This window comes from Gossypium arboreum, chromosome 9 (genome assembly GCF_025698485.1).
Source record: "Gossypium arboreum isolate Shixiya-1 chromosome 9, ASM2569848v2, whole genome shotgun sequence".
In the NCBI taxonomy this organism is placed as follows: domain Eukaryota; kingdom Viridiplantae; phylum Streptophyta; class Magnoliopsida; order Malvales; family Malvaceae; genus Gossypium; species Gossypium arboreum.
In genome coordinates, this window is record NC_069078.1 from 71472022 (window position 1) to 71488913 (window position 16892).

At 31.9% G+C, this 16892-nt stretch overlaps 3 protein-coding genes across 5 annotated transcripts; all 3 read right to left on the reverse strand.

The window, feature by feature from the left end:
* Positions 1–453: 453 nt before the first annotated feature.
* LOC108455857 (uncharacterized) lies at positions 454–1887 on the reverse strand. The gene is made up of 4 exons (XM_017754423.2): positions 1634–1887; positions 1407–1473; positions 880–981; positions 454–699 (listed from the first exon to the last, which is right to left on the reverse strand). Exons 1-4 carry the CDS (start codon positions 1796–1798, stop codon positions 632–634), a joined length of 402 nt encoding a protein of 133 aa, XP_017609912.1. The 5' UTR covers positions 1799–1887; the 3' UTR covers positions 454–631.
* Positions 1888–3046: 1159 nt separating this feature from the next.
* Positions 3047–6340, reverse strand: LOC108454081 (probable NADH dehydrogenase [ubiquinone] 1 alpha subcomplex subunit 12). Its single transcript, XM_017752395.2, has 5 exons — positions 6179–6340; positions 6026–6052; positions 3907–3998; positions 3479–3588; positions 3047–3394 (listed from the first exon to the last, which is right to left on the reverse strand). Exons 1-5 carry the CDS (start codon positions 6268–6270, stop codon positions 3236–3238), a joined length of 480 nt encoding a protein of 159 aa, XP_017607884.1. The 5' UTR covers positions 6271–6340; the 3' UTR covers positions 3047–3235.
* Positions 6341–9856: 3516 nt separating this feature from the next.
* On the reverse strand, positions 9857–14949 carry LOC108457491 (protein FAR1-RELATED SEQUENCE 11). 3 transcript variants are annotated; one of them, XM_017756595.2, is made up of 5 exons: positions 14631–14949; positions 14251–14289; positions 12954–14022; positions 11845–12288; positions 9857–10824 (listed from the first exon to the last, which is right to left on the reverse strand). In XM_017756595.2, the coding sequence occupies exons 3-5, from the start codon at positions 13932–13934 to the stop codon at positions 10207–10209; spliced, it is 2043 nt and encodes a 680-aa protein (XP_017612084.1). In that variant the 5' UTR covers positions 13935–14022; positions 14251–14289; positions 14631–14949; the 3' UTR covers positions 9857–10206. The 3 variants fall into 3 exon arrangements, with proteins under 3 accessions (XP_017612084.1, XP_017612083.1, XP_017612082.1); XM_017756594.2 differs by having other exon boundaries at positions 14158–14289; XM_017756593.2 differs by lacking the exon at positions 14251–14289 and having other exon boundaries at positions 14631–14948.
* Positions 14950–16892: the final 1943 nt, after the last annotated feature.

The window sequence follows — 16892 nt, forward strand, 5'->3', positions numbered from 1 at the left end:
AAAATATTTATAATAAAATATTAGAAGATACATTTTAATATTTTATTAAATGAATTTATAAATTCACATATTTTAATAATTTTATAAAAGTAAAATAAATTAAAAAACTTCTATTATACATCAATTCTAATCTGATGTCTTTAATAGTCATTTTTTATCCTCACCTCACCGCTACAGCTGCGATTGAATCCAAACACACACCCCACCATTGTTTTCAATCTCACTGCTACAGTATTCAATCTCACCGCTACCATTGTTTCCAATCTCACTGCTACAGTATTCAATCTCACCGCTATGGATGATCTAAATTCACAGTTCTTTTAAAATTAAAAGCAACAAATTTAAAAAGAACATATTTTAAAAATAATGTACTTACATTTTTTTTTTCATAAAATTGCTTTTTTCTTAAATTAATGATGTAAAAAGAAAAATATCGATCCAATTTCTCACGACTTTTTAATATCCAAACATCTTTTGCTCATGATTGTTAAGGTAAGAACAATTGTGTGCAAAACGTAGATGCTACTAATGGAATAAAATAAAATAAAATAAAAATTACATTAGCTATCAAATATCGTTACCAAGTTGATTTCTACACAAAATGGTACAACACTATTGAGTCCTCGAAAACTTATTCTACCATGGAATCCACTGAAGCAGCTTCAATCCCAGCCTTTGAACTACCACCCTTCTTTTTCCCTGTTGTACAATGAGGTTGAAAAACAAACAAAAACTCAACCCAAAACTAACATCATAAACCATAGAATAATGCATTGACAGTGACTAGGCTATTCATGTTCCACAAACATGGCCAACACATGCCTCGAGTCCAGGTCACATTAACGAGTGAGAATGGTGCATGAGAGAGGATTGGGTTACCTTTTCGATTAATGCGTTTGAGCTTCAAATTCTTCTTCATGGGGAACTTTGTTGGCGCTTTGATGGTGGCATCTTGGGATGTGCCTCCATCTTCAGTTGTACCTGTTTTTTAGGATCACATTATAATTATAATGTAAACCACATATAATCAACCAATCTATTTAACTGGCGTTAACATAGAATGAATGTTGTTTAACTTGCAATTACTTTTACTACAATTATACAATCAAAACACAAAAATCATGTAAGGATCCATGTTTTTGAGGATCAGAATTGTGAGGGATTCACTGCATGATAATTGCAGGGTATACTTAAAAACTTATATTAATATATCAAACAGCTTTTATAATATAGCTTATAAGCTTATAAATTTAATTTGTTTTTGAGTTTATCAATCAGCATTCAGCACCTAACAGCTAACCCAAATTAGTAAAATTCCAAACCTTCAGCAGTAATTGCAGTTTTTGAAGTACAAAACAGACATGAAATCAACCACTTAAAAAAAGGAGGAAAAGAAAATTCCAAACCTTCAGCAGCCACCATTTCCACATCTTCCATAGTCACCAAACCCTTCTCTATAACCTCCTTTTGCTCCTATCATTCATAACAAAATAATAATAAATAATAATAATAAACCAAATATTTATTTTTAAAGAAAAACCCAAATAATCCATTAAACAAATAACCCATCAAATATAGAAAAGGAAAAAAAAAAGATTTTCAATGGGAAGACATTAACATAAAGCAATCATACCCTGCGCCATTTTTTGAGAAGCTTCCGTTTGCGTTTTCCAGAGACGGAGAGTGATTGGGATTTGTTCTTTAGCTTCTTAGTTGCAGGGTCACCATGAATTAATCTTTTTCTCTCCGCTATTTGGGCTCTCTTCTGCTTCTGAACCACGTTGAAACACTTTGCCATTCTTTTCTTCTTTTTTTCTTGTCTACCAAAACCCTAAAACTCGGTTCTTCTTCTATGATTGATCCAAGTCTTTTTCTAGTTTAATAAATTTACTTAAAGGGGATTGTAGTAAGCTTTACGTTAGGCCCACTCCTATATTTATATTTTGTGAATTGTCTTGGTTTGGGCTCCTAGGCCCACCCCTTCCTCACAAGTCTTAGCACTAAACCTGTCCAAAAATTGTAGGTAAAGGTGAAAAAAAAGTTATTCAGTGAATCAGTGGGTTTAAGGTTATAATACAAAATGGATAATTCCTTTCTTTTCTTAAGATAGTAGTTTTCAGAAGGGCAAATTGCACCCAATATCACTAAATTATTAGTAAGTTTACATTTTGGTCACTTAACTTTAAAGAGTTACAATATTGTCACTAAACCATTCAAAAGTTTTCATTTAAACCACTAGGCTATTAAAATTGTCGTTGTATGGCTTTCTTTATTCGCACTACATGCACTAGCTAAAAGCTCTCTCCCCTTTCTCCTTTACAGTTTAACTTTTCATGAAATAACTTTGAACGTTACAAATTTGGGAACCAAATCCAAATAGTTTTCTTCTCCAATCCCCGTCTCCAGCTATCAGATTGACTTAGATCTAAGGTATGCTCTTTTACTTGTTAGTGGGTACTGATCCACCATATCGATTATCAAATCTTCATTTAGAGCTCGTTAGCCGGACTTTTTAAAATAAAAACAAAACAATCCAGTCCAATGACTTAAATAAAAACTTTTAAATAATTCAACTAATTAAAAAAGGACTTTCAAATAATTCAGTGAATATTTTGTAACTTTTTGAAACTAAGTGACCAAAACATAAATTAACTAATAGTTTAATGACCTAAGGTGCAATTTACCCTTTTCAAAAAGGTACTTACAGAATTCTTTTTGTTTTAATATTGAATCATAGTTCTCGTTTGTAATATCACTGAATTGGCTGGGGATACCAAATTCCGCCAAGAAATTATTATTAATATAAATTATTCCTATCCTTAGCTCAGGAGTCTAAGAAAATCATGATTAGCATAGTATACATGCTAATCCTCGGCATTTATACCCCACTGACACTGAATCCTATACTATACGGCCTAAAACTATAACCATTCGATCAAAGGACTTTATTCCCATTTTATTTGGATTGGATCATATGCTGGACTATCATTTCCTATGCAGTTTACACTCCGGAATATAAACTAAAGCATCAAAATGTAGATTGAAATTTTGAACAATATCAGATGATGATTTCAAACTTATTTGGCAACATCCAAATATCAAGTTGATAGTTTGCAGTTTCTTGTATTTAAAAAATATGCCCAAAAGCTATCCTTTGAGACGAATACAACCCATATTTATTCATCAAAAACAAAAGTCAAACATCCGTCCCACAGCTTGCAAAGTCAAAAGATTACTACTCAGCCTTGGTTGGTTGCCATGATTGGTACCTTGTCCAGTCTCTCTGACCCGGATTAAGTGCATGTCCTTTAGAATGGTAGATAAACTCATTCCCCTTACCAGATAAGTTCTCCTTGTGCTCCACCCCGTACCTCTTGGGTTTTAGCATCAAAAGCTGCAATACCAAAATATGTAAATGTTTTAAGCACATGCTCAGTCTTACATTCTGTAATGCAAACTTAGTCAAAGCGAGACTTGCCTCATCACCGGTATGGTCAGTTATGAAGTGAAGCCAACCATGCCATTCTGGTGGTACCTGAGAAGCATCATAACGATCCTTTTTCGCATATTCAACCCACCTGTGTCTTCCTATAAATGCCATAAATGGTATGCATCGGTAATAAACATAAATTAGAGACGATGACATCTTGTTACATACATTCATAGAGATGATGTTTATTGCTTGCATATAGTTGACCATTACAAGCAAATACATCCATGTGCAATGCAAGCATGCAAGACAAGACAAGGAAATATGAAAACCAAAATAATCTCGAGAATACAGCTGAAAGGACCATCTTGTAGATTTCAAGTATTTAAAGGCTCAAGAATGCAGATTTTAAATCATCCAATTTTCCTTCTATCATTTTCAACATGTGCTTCATATAAAACAGAGAGGAATCTAACCAGCTTGTGTGTCTCCGAGTTTCTCATAATACTTATTGCCAAATTTATCAACACCCACAACTGTTGCCCCTATGTTGTGGATTTTGGTTTGCCTGGACCAACCAATCAAATTGCCATCAAAAGATGAAATAAATAACAATGATGAGAGTATACCCAAAATAATTTCAGACTCATGGATATACCCAAAATAATTTCAGACTCATGGATACTTAGATAAAAGAAAAAGATATATACAACTCCTAAGGCTTGAAGAACTGGACATATAAAAGATATCCTTCTATTGTAAATATATAAATGGTAAAATTGAAAACCTGGAAAAAAAAAAAAAGCAACTAATCTACAGGAAAGATGATTGTCAAGACCATATAAGCAAATGAAGGCTCCTATTTACTCCAGCTTGACAACTTCCTGGAAACAATGGAAGATATCTAGACTAGATAGCCTTCCCTTACAATTGTAAATTGCGATAATCATTTGCTACCATAAAGGTTTAAGAAAGAAAGTGTCAGATAGGATTCACAAGCAACAAAATTGCATATGCCATTCATACCCCACCGGTTACAACTCACAAGCAATGCTTCTTGACTTGCATTGCAGCAAACAAACATGTCTTCTGAGACCAGAAAATCAAAGAGATTAATTAGAAATCTATGAGCTTTTTACAAAAATGCCATGCCTATTTCAATACTTCATTCTTAAGATGACTCTAGAGTCTAGACAGAAAAAAGTGAGACTAAGATTGATGTGAAGAACAAGGAACAAGACAATATGTCCACCTTAAGGATAATGAAACTCTAACAGAAGAAGAATAATGCTAGTTACAATGCCAATATAGACATGGCCAACATAAACGTAGTTGTTTAAAAGGCAACATAAGATGTCACTTTCAAGGAAAGACCATGGCAAGATGTTACTAAATACAGCATGTCTAACTCAATAGAAGAGCCCAAGAGTTATGGTTCATGTCTTTGTGGTGGGAGAAGCAGAATTGATCTAATTTCTTGAGGCTTCATGGGATGGATGAAAGCAACTTTTCTTTCAAGTCATATTAAGCATAGTAAGGTTTATATGAAGAAAGATGAACAAGTCAATGTGCCCAACATAAATGTCATATGCGTATGCAAAGGCAACCTAAGATGTTAGTTTCAATGAATGACCACCAAAGCAAATGTCTCTAAATGCAACATACCAAGCTCAGAAGAACAGAAGAGTTTCATCTCATGTATTTGGGGTGGAAAGTTGGAATTTATCTAATTTCTTGAGGCTTTACGGGATGAAAACATCATTTCCTTAAATCTGAAGTCAGACAAAGTACAGAAGGTTCAAGAGCTGACACTGGAAAGTGCTGCAAACATTTTTTATCATTCTCACAAAGTTCTGAAATGCCAAGGGGCATTATCACTTTTAAGAGTCTGGACTTGATAGCATTTACTCATAACTGATGAAACGGTGCATCATGGTTCAAAGCCAGCAAAAAACATTCTTTCATGCCATCGCAAAAAGATTCACTAAAAATGCCCATACCACTCGTCAGCGTTCAAAACTTCTTCAGAAAAATTCATTTCATCCCATAATATGTGATCCAAGTAACATGGATTAGACCCATGAAAGTTGGGGTTTAAATCCTAATGTTTCTAAATACTTAGAGCTAAAAGAAAATTATTCACATGGTTTATCAGTGAATCAGTTTCTAATTATAAAATCACTTCCCCCTTTTCCTTTCCCAGCAGCCATTGAATATCTATGCAAGCTGTAGATTTAGAATCTTTAAATCAGAAACATCTCACTGAATCTGGATAATAGTCCTAGCTTCCATTATTTCTCCCCAAATCAAGTGGATTTACATCCAAGTCTCTAGTTCTTCTTGGTTAGCTTAAAATTAAAGGATAATTAAAGTTTCTCTTTTTCTATTTATCCAAATCTCGTGAAAATAAAGTAAAATAAAAATAATCATATTGCTAAATCCAATAGATATTCCAGTCGGATTCTATTGATTCTAATTAAAATTTATTGAAACTTCAATTTCAGTAACCTCCTAATTCCATTTTTTAAAGAAATGATAAATTTCCAATTAAGAAAAAAGGAGCTGGAAATTATTAAGAGAAAGAATTAGACGTACAGAAGGTTTCCATCGAAGAAGCATTTCCTGAGGAAAGGAAAGGGGAAAAAATCAGTAAATAAGGTGGGTTATCCATTTTTTGAATCGAAGAAACAATAGAAATTAGAAGAAATCGAAAAAAACAAAAGAAAGGAAGAGAGTGGAACTACGAACGTGAAGCCATCATCCTTGAGCTCCCTTAAGAAAGTGCGGAGACCCCTCTCACGAATCGCCTGCAACGCGCTCTTCACCACCGTCGTCGCCATCGCCAGACCTCTCTTGTCTTTCGTGTATCCAACAATGAGCTTTTTTTTTTTTTATGGACTTTAGGTATTATATGATATTTTTTTTATTTTTTAAAGGGTTAATATAGGATTTGGCACGTGAGTTTGGCTTTAATATTCAATTTGGTACTTGAACTTTTTTGTCTTAATTTGATATATTAATTTCGCTTTCAATTTGGTACCTAAGATTTTCCAATTTGATAGTCAAGGTTTTTTCCTAATTAAGTTCCTGATTTTGGCTTCAACATTCAATTTCATACTTGAGATTATTTCTTAATCCCGATTAGGTACTATATTTTTTCTTACTAAAGCACACATGTCAAATATTTATTAGCAACATGATGTGATTTTGTATGGGTATTAAATTAAACATCAAAACCAAACTTAGGTACCAAATTGGGACAAAAAAACTTAGGTACAAATTGAATATTAAAACCAAACTAAATACCAAATGATGCATCAACCTTTTTAAAATGTTTTTTTTCTTTCATATACAAATCAATACGTTTTATAAAAATACCTATCTATATTATATTTAAGCTTCTTACTTAAGTCAGTAAAACAAGTTAAATTGCATATCAATTTCATTAAAATGTGACTAAAATACCTTTTTACATAAAAACTAAGTTATATAAGTTAGTGTTACGAGTTCATCGGGCATCAATTCAATTGAAGAAAGACTAAAATACCTTTTATATGCAAATTAAGTTATATAATTATGAGGATGCTTAAAACCAATAACACCTATAATATATTTAAACTTCAAGACTAGATTGAAGTCATGAATTAACTAGGCATCAACTCAACTGAAAAATGACTAAAATACCATTTTATATACAAAGCAAATTATTATTGTTATTGTGGTGTTTTTGTCGTTTTATATAATAAAAATCAATAAAAACTTGCACAGTATAATATTTGAAACTAAACAAATAAATTTTTAATTTTAATTTTACCATTTTATCTAAAATTTATTTAACACTTATATAAACTATTATCTCAAAAAAAACTTATATAAACTACTAATAAATATATTTATTACATAAAAATTTCACCTAAATCGTGAGTGCATCATAATTTAGGTAATATAACGAATGTTGTTGAATTAATTAATAACTAATTATTTATAAGATATATTATAAAGTAAAACCAATACTATGTATAATATGTTTGATTAAATTGGTGTCATGAGTCAACTCAACATCTACTCAATTAATAAAATTACTTAAAATTTCTTTTTTAATAAATAATAAATATTATTATATTTTAATTTTTTGAAATATTTAAATAAAACAACTAAAATGGATAGAGATTAAACTCAAGCCTTTTCATTCATTTTACCTATAATCCAATTTTTACTTGATTATTTTGTAAACAGAATTTTAATATTATGGATATAATAAAATCTAATAATAAAAAATAAAGCAGCGGAAATATACTTAATAACTGCATTAACATTTCTTTTACAAATGTGAAAAAACGACTGGGTTAATAAATAAAATAAAATAAATTTCTATTAAAAAGTAAATTATTTTGTTTTAACTTTTTATTAATTTTTTGATAATTTTATTAATTAAATAAATAAATATTCATAGTATAAGATTTTTTATTTAAATATTGCTAATTTTGTTGAATAGAGATATCTTAATTTATTTTTATTTTTATATTTTTTGTGTCTTTTACGATTCATATTTAAAATTTATGGCTACCCTCATAATAATATTATTTTTAAAATTTGAATTGGCAATATCCAAATCATTTATCAAAATATGTTTTATCATGCACACATGCCATCGTTTTAAAAATCAAATGCATTTTAAATTTTAGCCCTTTAAATTACAAAATGATATCATATAAAGATTTATACATCAAACCTCAACACCCACGAATATTAAAGTCTAACTAAACACAATTACTCTAAACCTTAACCCTAAATTTATATATAACTCTTCTTTATTTTTTCACAAAACTCTAAACTTTCCTACTATAAACCCTAAACTATTATTCCTACTTAAATCTTGAACTCCACTATCAAATTCTACTAATTTGTTACTATAACATATTTTATAGGAAACTTATTGAAAATTTCATAAAATATTTTCAAGCATTCAAAAGATAAAAAAATGTTTGCTTAAAATAATTTAATATGTTTTAATATATTTTAATTAGTTAAAATCCATTCTAAATTGTTTCAAGCTTGTTTTAAAGAATTTTTAACCGTATTAAGATTAATCTCAGATCAATCCTCTACGAATTTATCTCAAAGATCAATCTCAAAATTAATCCCTCACCATGTTAAAATTGAACATGAAAAAGGGTAACGGATCAATCCCAAGATCAATCTTGAATTTTATGTCTCCAATGATTATTTTGTGAATTTAACTATTATAATCAATTTTTTTAGTATAAAAGGACCTCAACAACACTTAAAAAAGAAGCAAGTACTGATGATCCGAGCAAGGATATAAATTATTTACAAAAATCTTCAACAGAACATTCATTTCTGTCATCTTTCTTTGTACATATACATTAGTGTAATGTTGGACATACTTGTATAAACTTTGTAAACATCCTATCTTAGAGAGGTTCTCATTATTTATACAAAACACCAATTGTAATTGAAGAGGTTGCTAGTTGAATATTGAAAGCAAGAGTAATTTTTATACCAGCTATTGTAAAGATAAGAGAGATGTTTTTATCTTAGCCTCTATAAAAATATAAAAAATTATAAATGTCATACATTATTTTTAAAAGATATCCATTTAAGTTAGTGAATTGAGAATTCCTTAATAAATAGAATTATGAGAAAGACATAAATAAATTAAGATAAAATATAAATCAATATTTACTTTTTTCCTCTTTTAACTAAAAAACATATATATAAATTCACCCATTTCTAGAATCTTCCAACTAAATGAGCTAACAAATTTTAAAAAGAAAAGAGTAAAATATATCTTCCATAATAGTAAATTTTGTTTTTCATTATAATAAATTGAATATAAATTCTTTAGACATTTCAAAGATTAAGTTATTTTAAATTTAGAATTTGATCTCTCATAAAATTTGATATAATAAAGTTGATAACCCATATTAACAAGCTAACCTGAGTTGGTTGATTTTGGTTGAGCCCTAATATTGTTTTACTATCTCAACTTCCAAAATATTAAACTTGGGTAACCGAAATTAAGCTTCATTTGTTTTTTAAAAATATTTTTCATTTTCTATTTTAAATTTTTAAATATATGTTTTGTAGCTTTTTTTCTTAAAATAGAATAACAAGATAAAATAGTAATAATAATAAAATCCTATTTATAAAGATGGAAACCAAAGATTTAAATTTTATTTGAAGTTTTTTTTTTGTCAATTCATATCAATAATGAAAATGATTTTTTTTCCAAAATTTTTTTACGCGGATATTTACTTGTCCGACATGGATATTTGGTGGATAATCTCGTATCCAAGTGTATCCCAGTGTGAGACAAGTATTACCAAAATAATAATAATAATAATTATAATAAAACAGAGAGCTATTGAACTAATCAGCTGCCTTGGAAAAGAAACAAGTTCATTTAGAACAATTTCTTCCTATGCTTTCTTTTTTTCCTAAAGAAAATTCACATCAATATCAGAAAATACAAAATAAGCTCTCTATGTCTATATATTTTACATTTAGAAATCATCAAGAACATATCCTCCCCTTCCCTCCACCAAAGTCTAGGTACTGAAAACAAGCATTGACAGGAACGGACAAAACGATGCCTATTGAGTGCAACTTATGTACTTTGATTCCATAACTACAAAATTACTATGCAAATGCCGAATCCTTCATCGACTCTTGCATTTCTAACCTCAACAGTGATTTTTTTTCCTCTCCTCCAAATTTCTTATATTGCCTTCTGCACTAATTGCTTAAGATTTTCAAAGATTTCTATGAATAGGGGAAATATCCCGCGCACCTTGTGATGCAACTGGCTGCTCTCTTATGCGAGACAAAAGAATGGAGACTTGCTCGGTGGCAATATCCAACCTCTCCTTTGACTTGGCAGATTCAGTTACAAGGGTTGATACCATACTCTGAAACAGTTGAATCCGCTCCATATGATCACTTGAAGAACTTTGGTGAAGCTTTGCCGGTGATGTGCTGATCCTTCTCCACCGTAAGGGAAGATATCTGTCTGGAATCTGAAAGCAATTTCCTGTCGAGAGAACTCGAAGGGCATGGCGGCAAAGAATTCCGGAGAACTCAAACTGATGGCAGCTGCAACTTATAATGCCTTCTCGTGGAACCCAATACACTTTCCGGCCTCCTTCGAGTTTTGTATGATGTCTTACGAGGAAACCATCATCCATCTGAAATGATGCATAGTGAGCAGCTAAAACTAGTTGCTCTTGAAGCTTGGAGAAGGCAAAAGGAGTGAGGACAGAGGCAGCATGAGATTCCATAGGAGCTCCAGTTTTTAGGCAAATATTTTGAAGATTTTGCTGCATTGTCTGTTGTTCTGCTGCTTGATCTTTAAAATCCACAGCAACAGCAACCTAATTGATAAAGTTATATCAACAAGGGAAGCAAAATCATGCTACATGATAGCTGATAATACAAAGAATGAAGAATTGCCAAATCACCTTTGCGAACCACATTGTTGATGCATTACAAGCAAAAACAAGTGCAACAATCAACAAAAGGAAAATACTTGTCAAGATAAATGCAGATTCCAGATAGAAGCCAATTTCCAACCCCATCATGATAATGGTGGTGTGGAGATCATAAGATAATGAAATTTCGTTGAGCAGCACGAGGTTCAAGTTTATATGTTAATTGGCAGATATTGTTCCAAAACCAATATTAGACTGGAAAGATTTGACCCCCATCAACTGATTAAAGCATGGTTCAATAAACTTGTCAGGCTTTGGCACAAAGAAATCTTAACCCTAACTGCTGAATCAGGCATAAGTTCAGATATAAGGCAAGTTGATCAAACCGTAGCATCTAATCGAGGCTCTAGAGATCAGGATGTAGAATTATTAATGTTTAATCATGTAGATGAACTGTAACAATAAAGAAAGTATAACTTCCAAAAGGTGCTCTAAAAAATTCATTGCCTTTCTAGACATCTTGAAAAATCCTCTACTACAATTTTTATTCTTTGGTTAAAACTGAGTAGCCATAAAAATGGAATAAACAAAGCTTCAGGTGATAATGCAGACGCTGAATGGATGACATTATCCATGTTTCAAAGAGCAACAGTTTTACAATTAAGTGTACAGGATTCAGGATATACAGTGGAGGGGCATTAAAATCCAACTTCCTACGTTGATGAAAGAAGCAATGCGAGGCAACTCGACAAACAAAAGTTTGTACAAGCCTAAATTATGCACTTACTATCATAGAATCTTCTTATTCTGAAATCCTAAAACAATCAATTTCTTTCTTATACCTTGAATGAGGATCAGAAAATGAAAATTCCAGATGCATGTGCTTCAGGAATCATGAGTCAAGAGATTCAATAAAGAACTCACAATTGGGTTTGAAGGAAATTACAGATAGAGATAACATACCTGTTCCACAAATTGCGCAAGCCGAGTCTGTGCACTTAAAAACCTTTGAATGAAAGAATTGATGGCCTTTGAGTGGCCAGTTGTAGTCATTCCTGCAAAGAAATGACTTCTCAAGTATGGCAAAGCCCATAGTGTACGTAGTGCAAACAAGTTGGCGATATGCCTGTTAGTGTGTAACCCGAAAAAGTCGACCATGTCCCTCCAGCCCAATTCAAAATCCTCAATTGACTCTAAATTGTAGAGTCGATAAAACTCAGCTTTCCACTCGTTGTAACGTTCCCCCAAAACTGCATTAAACCAGGATGGAAACTTCGCCACAATCATCCATATGCAGAGTGCATGTTTAGTTGAAGGCATTTCAATGGCTATGGCTTCTTTCAGATACATATTTTGGTCAGTTAATATCGTCTGTGGTGCCTTGCCATTCATGAATCCTAAGAAAGCCTTTTGGAGAAGAGAAAAAATAAGAAGACACTGATTTAGCAAGCCCCTAAAACACCATAAAGAAGAAAGGGAGAAATAGGGGGAAAAGAGATGAACAGTAGCAAATTTGAGAACCACAAGATTATAAGGATAAAGACATAGTGTGTGCCTGTGTCTGTGTGTATTAATCTTCTGTATAAGGAAAAGCTTCCATTCAAAATTATGTTCCAGCATCCTTCTTTTTCACCACCCCATCCTGATTTAGCAGAAATTGACCATATATTATAAATCAGATAGGTTTATGCTAAAATTGGCCTAGCATTTTGCAGTTTCAATAAAGCATATGAACTCACTAAACCATTTATACATAGGTTCTTTTTCCATGCTCCCCACCGAGGAACCCTGCACAACTACAAAGATTGTTAAAAAGGTCTTCATCTTGTGTAAACCTACCAGCTCCCTATTAGTCCATACCATACACTAAATCATCATTTGAATGAATTATTGTTTCCCTCCTTCACCCATTTCTTTTCCGCCTTTGCTTTCAGCAATGTCACAAGAGGCGCAAAGGACACAAAATTGACAGCCATAGCTATACCATATGATAGACTGAGAAAAGCTATATTATTTTACATTGCATTATATAATATGATAGTATATTAATATGTTATATCCTACTACATTACCTTTAAAGCCCATGAAAATGACCTTGAATTTTCTTCTCGTAAAAGCACACACCCAAAAAAGCAAGGCATCCCATAATTATTCACTCCAACCCATATCCCCAGTGGCATGTCAAATACAGTCAAACGATGAGTTGTGTCAAACACCACAGCATCACCATAGATTTCATATGACTGGACTGATGATGCATATGACCAGGCAATGTTGTCTAACCTGTTGTTTGAATCAAGCGTATACTCAAATTTGAAGTTGGGATCCTTATCCTTATTGTTTCTACACATTCTTAATAAATCTATGCTTTCATCTTCTTGATCTGATTTCCTGAACGACTGAAGCAAATTTCTCACATCCTTCTCAGTGAAAGGCAGATATCCTGGCTCCACACACTTCTCAAGTTCCATCAGCCTCATCATTTGCTGTACCGAGATTCCAGTTTTGGCAAACATAAGGATTCGGTTCTTATCTGCATCTGAGATAGTTCGATATGCAGGAAGGAACCGAACTTGATTTGGTTCCAAAAGTTCATGATTGTGGTGGTTCACAAAACCTGTGACACGCCATTCTGCAGGTCCTAAGTCTGTTACTTTGCTTATCCGCAAGTAAGCTTGACATCCACATCGGGACGATTTTCTGTTTCTTTGTGGTTTACTATCATTTAAGGTTTTAACAGGTGTATTGCCAGCACGGTGACAGACAAAATAACGTCTTGTAAGTCCTTTTCCAACCCCATCTTTTCCTTCTGTACGATGACGACGGATTGAAAAACCACATCGCTTTGCATATTCACTATAAAATTCATAAGCCGCATCATGAGTTGCAAATCTTTGCCCAATATATGGAACGGAATCAGCAGTGGTTTCCAGAGAAAGTCGGGCTTCATCAGGTGATTCCTCTGTGCTACTTGTTTCATCTAAAGACAAGGACCGTTGATCCGAAGGATCATCATACATGACCAACATCTGTCCAGCATCTTCAGACATCATTTTTTCTGACTAACCCAGTTTAGGTCAAACCAAGATCATGTATCCAGCACGAAAGCGAAGAAAATGAAATTCCGTAAACCAATGTAATCTGTATATACAATTTAATAACACATCAAAATTAAAATGATATAAAGAAACTAAAACTATCAAAGAATGTTCATTGGTATAAAAGTAAATCACAATTCAACTTCATTAAAATCCCAAATCAAGCATGAACACAGACCACTTGATGCCCAATTTCCCAAACGCAAGCATTAACACTTCACATTTCACAAAATGGAATATTCTCGAGTGTCTATCAGTACTGAGTACTGACCTTATCGAACCAATCCCTCTCATCTAAAATTCCATCTTCCTGAACAATAAAAATCTATATTAAGCTGATGACCCATTTAGACTATCAATTCAGAATTCATGGAATATTTAATCAAGTTATGCAATGAAAAAAAAATGGTAATTTGTGCAAATAACCAATAATAACAAGCAGCATTAAAGAAGATCTTCAATGGGCTCAAAAGGTTGACTCAATAATTCCAAACTATACACCTTATATGAATATCATAAAGTTCAATAAGCTATGAATTGAAATTCATGTAAAAATAGGAAACAGAAACATGTAGCGGAAAAAGTTGAGGAAATAAAATCTGGGTCATCCAAAAGTAACTTAAAAATCGAAGAAATAAAAAAGGAATTTACCTATTTGACCAAGGAGTGTGGGTTTGCAGGAGTTTGAGAGGAAGAAGCTGAGAAAGAGGAAATATATATATAAATAAAAAAAGATATTATTATTGATACTAACAGTAAAACAGGGAAGAAGAATATGAGAGTAGGAGAGAAAAGAAGGGAAAGGAAAGGAAATGGAGGAAAGAAACTAAAATGAGAGGAATTGCTGCAGTGGAGAGGCAGAAAGGAAGAAGGCGTTTGGCTGAAGGAGGGTCGACGAGAAAACAGAAGTGGAAAATTATGTGAGGATAAATGCGAGAAACAAACGGCGTCGCTGACATTTGTTGAAATTAAAATCAATAATTAAAAAATTCAAAAGAAATTAAATTAAACTAGAAATTCATCCGTGGTTAAAGCCTCTTTTGTTGATACCGTGATCATCAGAGTTCAAACCTCTTTCGGTTTGTAAAAAAATAAAATGTGTAGTTTAAAATTAATTAATAATAATTATATATAAATATTATGATATTAAATTAAAAAATAAATTGTGAGTAAAATAAAATTTAAATATAAAAATAGATTAGATTAAAAATATTAAATAATTACAATTGTATATATTATTGTATCTTTGGTTCAAAATTCATTATAAACAATTTTTATTTTTATAAAAATATAAAAGTAAAAACACTCACATAATTATATTATTTACTTTGCAAATAAAAAGTTTCTTGATAATTCCTTACGAAGTTGAGTCTTGGGTAATACCAATTCAGTAAATAAATTTATAAATAGAATAGATTAATTTTGGTTGAAACTACAAAGTTAAATTATTAAATATTATTAATATTATAACCCATCTATAATGTATATGAAAAAAATATATAAGAAATATATTTATAAAAAATTGTACTAAAACTAATAAGAATTTAGTTGAATTGATAAAGTTGAGACTTTGAAAGCTATAATGAATCCTATCATATGTTTATTTAAATTAATGTTTATAGAATTTATATAAAATATAAAAGATAAAAACACACTCCAAATAACTTATATAGTACATATATATAATATATATAAAATAAAAGCATGAGTTTGGAGAAATTTTTAAATCAATAAAATATCCTTGAATGTTTATTTAATTACTAAATCAACATTAAATAAATAAGTTTCTTTTTTAAAATAATAGAGTTTTTATGATTAAAGTATTAGGGAAGCCTCTATACTCAGGGGCAAATTGCATTTCGGCCCCTTTACGAAAAAATGGGCAAACTAACCCTTTGTTAAATTTTATCTACTAAATAATGACACGAAACCTTAATTTAAATTAGCAAAGTTGCGTCAACTTACGCAACATGGCATAGTTGGGGAGTATGTGCAAGAGTTCAGCGAACTTATGCTCCAAAATTTCGGTTTGAGTGAGAAAGAGGCATTTTTATCCTTTATGGATAGGTTGAAGCCATGGGTGAAGTATGAGTTGCAACATTGAGGAGTTCATGAACTTACCAAAGCCATGACTGTAGCGGAGTCCTCAATTGAACTTGTGCCGAGGAAAGACAAGTTCAAGTCTTCCAAGCCTAATGGGAAGAGCAATGGTGGGGAAGATAAAGAAGGACATTGCGAGTATGACAACGATAATAGTGGCAATAGTGGTAATGGGAAACCACAAAATAGGAAGTGGAAAACTAACAACGACTCGAAGGAGAAGGGGAGTGAGATAAAATACTTCATTTGTGACGGTCTGCATATGGTAAGGAATTGTCTAAAGAGATCCATGCTTTCCGCCATCAAAAGGGATGATGAATTGGAAGAAGTGGCTATAAAATTTGGTTCGACTACGAATGGTGTTGAAGACAATAGGGTCAAGGAGAACAAGAAGAAGCAGTGGAATGTTTCTTGTATTATGGTCTGTATAGGTTGCGGAACTATCCAAAGCGATTTAAGCTATTCGCTGTAACAGCCCGATTTTGGGCCTAGTCGGAACAGTGGTTTCGGGACCACTATTTCGAGGCTAGATAAAATTGTTTTAGTATTATTTTATGTGTTATAATATAATTTTATAAGTGCATGTAAATTTTGGTAAGTTAATTTTAGCAATTTCTAGTCCAATTTCGAAAAAAGACTAAATCGCGTAAAAGGTAAAAGTTGTGTTTTAATACCTAAAGGTGTGTTAAATTGCCTTGTATCTTAAATTGGGGGTCTTTAAAGTGAAATTAGGCCATTGAAAGTGTGATGGCCGGCCATGGGAGACAAAATTGTTGAAAAGTCAAAATTAGGAGAAATTTGGTCACCAATTTT

Bases quoted from the DNA above. Each gene is read 5' to 3' on its own strand.
- LOC108457491 (XM_017756595.2), bottom strand. From the start codon at position 13,934: ATGATGTCTGAAGATGCTGGACAGATGTTGGTCATGTATGATGATCCT. The intron at 12,289-12,953 runs GTAATGTAGTAG...CTTCTCCAAAAG, and splicing joins CATTTTCATGGGCTTTAAAG to GCTTTCTTAGGATTCATGAA. The intron at 10,825-11,844 runs GTATGTTATCTC...TTTATCAATTAG, and splicing joins TTGCGCAATTTGTGGAACAG to GTTGCTGTTGCTGTGGATTT.
- LOC108454081 (XM_017752395.2), bottom strand. From the start codon at position 6,270: ATGGCGACGACGGTGGTGAAGAGCGCGTTGCAGGCGATTCGTGAGAGG. The intron at 6,053-6,178 runs GTTCGTAGTTCC...TCCTTTCCTCAG, and splicing joins CTCAAGGATGATGGCTTCAC to GAAATGCTTCTTCGATGGAA. The intron at 3,589-3,906 runs GTTAGATTCCTC...TGGCATTTATAG, and splicing joins ACTCGGAGACACACAAGCTG to GAAGACACAGGTGGGTTGAA.
- LOC108455857 (XM_017754423.2), bottom strand. From the start codon at position 1,798: ATGGCAAAGTGTTTCAACGTGGTTCAGAAGCAGAAGAGAGCCCAAATA. The intron at 982-1,406 runs GTTTGGAATTTT...CCTAAAAAACAG, and splicing joins GGAAATGGTGGCTGCTGAAG to GTACAACTGAAGATGGAGGC. The intron at 700-879 runs GTAACCCAATCC...ATTGTACAACAG, and splicing joins CAAACGCATTAATCGAAAAG to GGAAAAAGAAGGGTGGTAGT.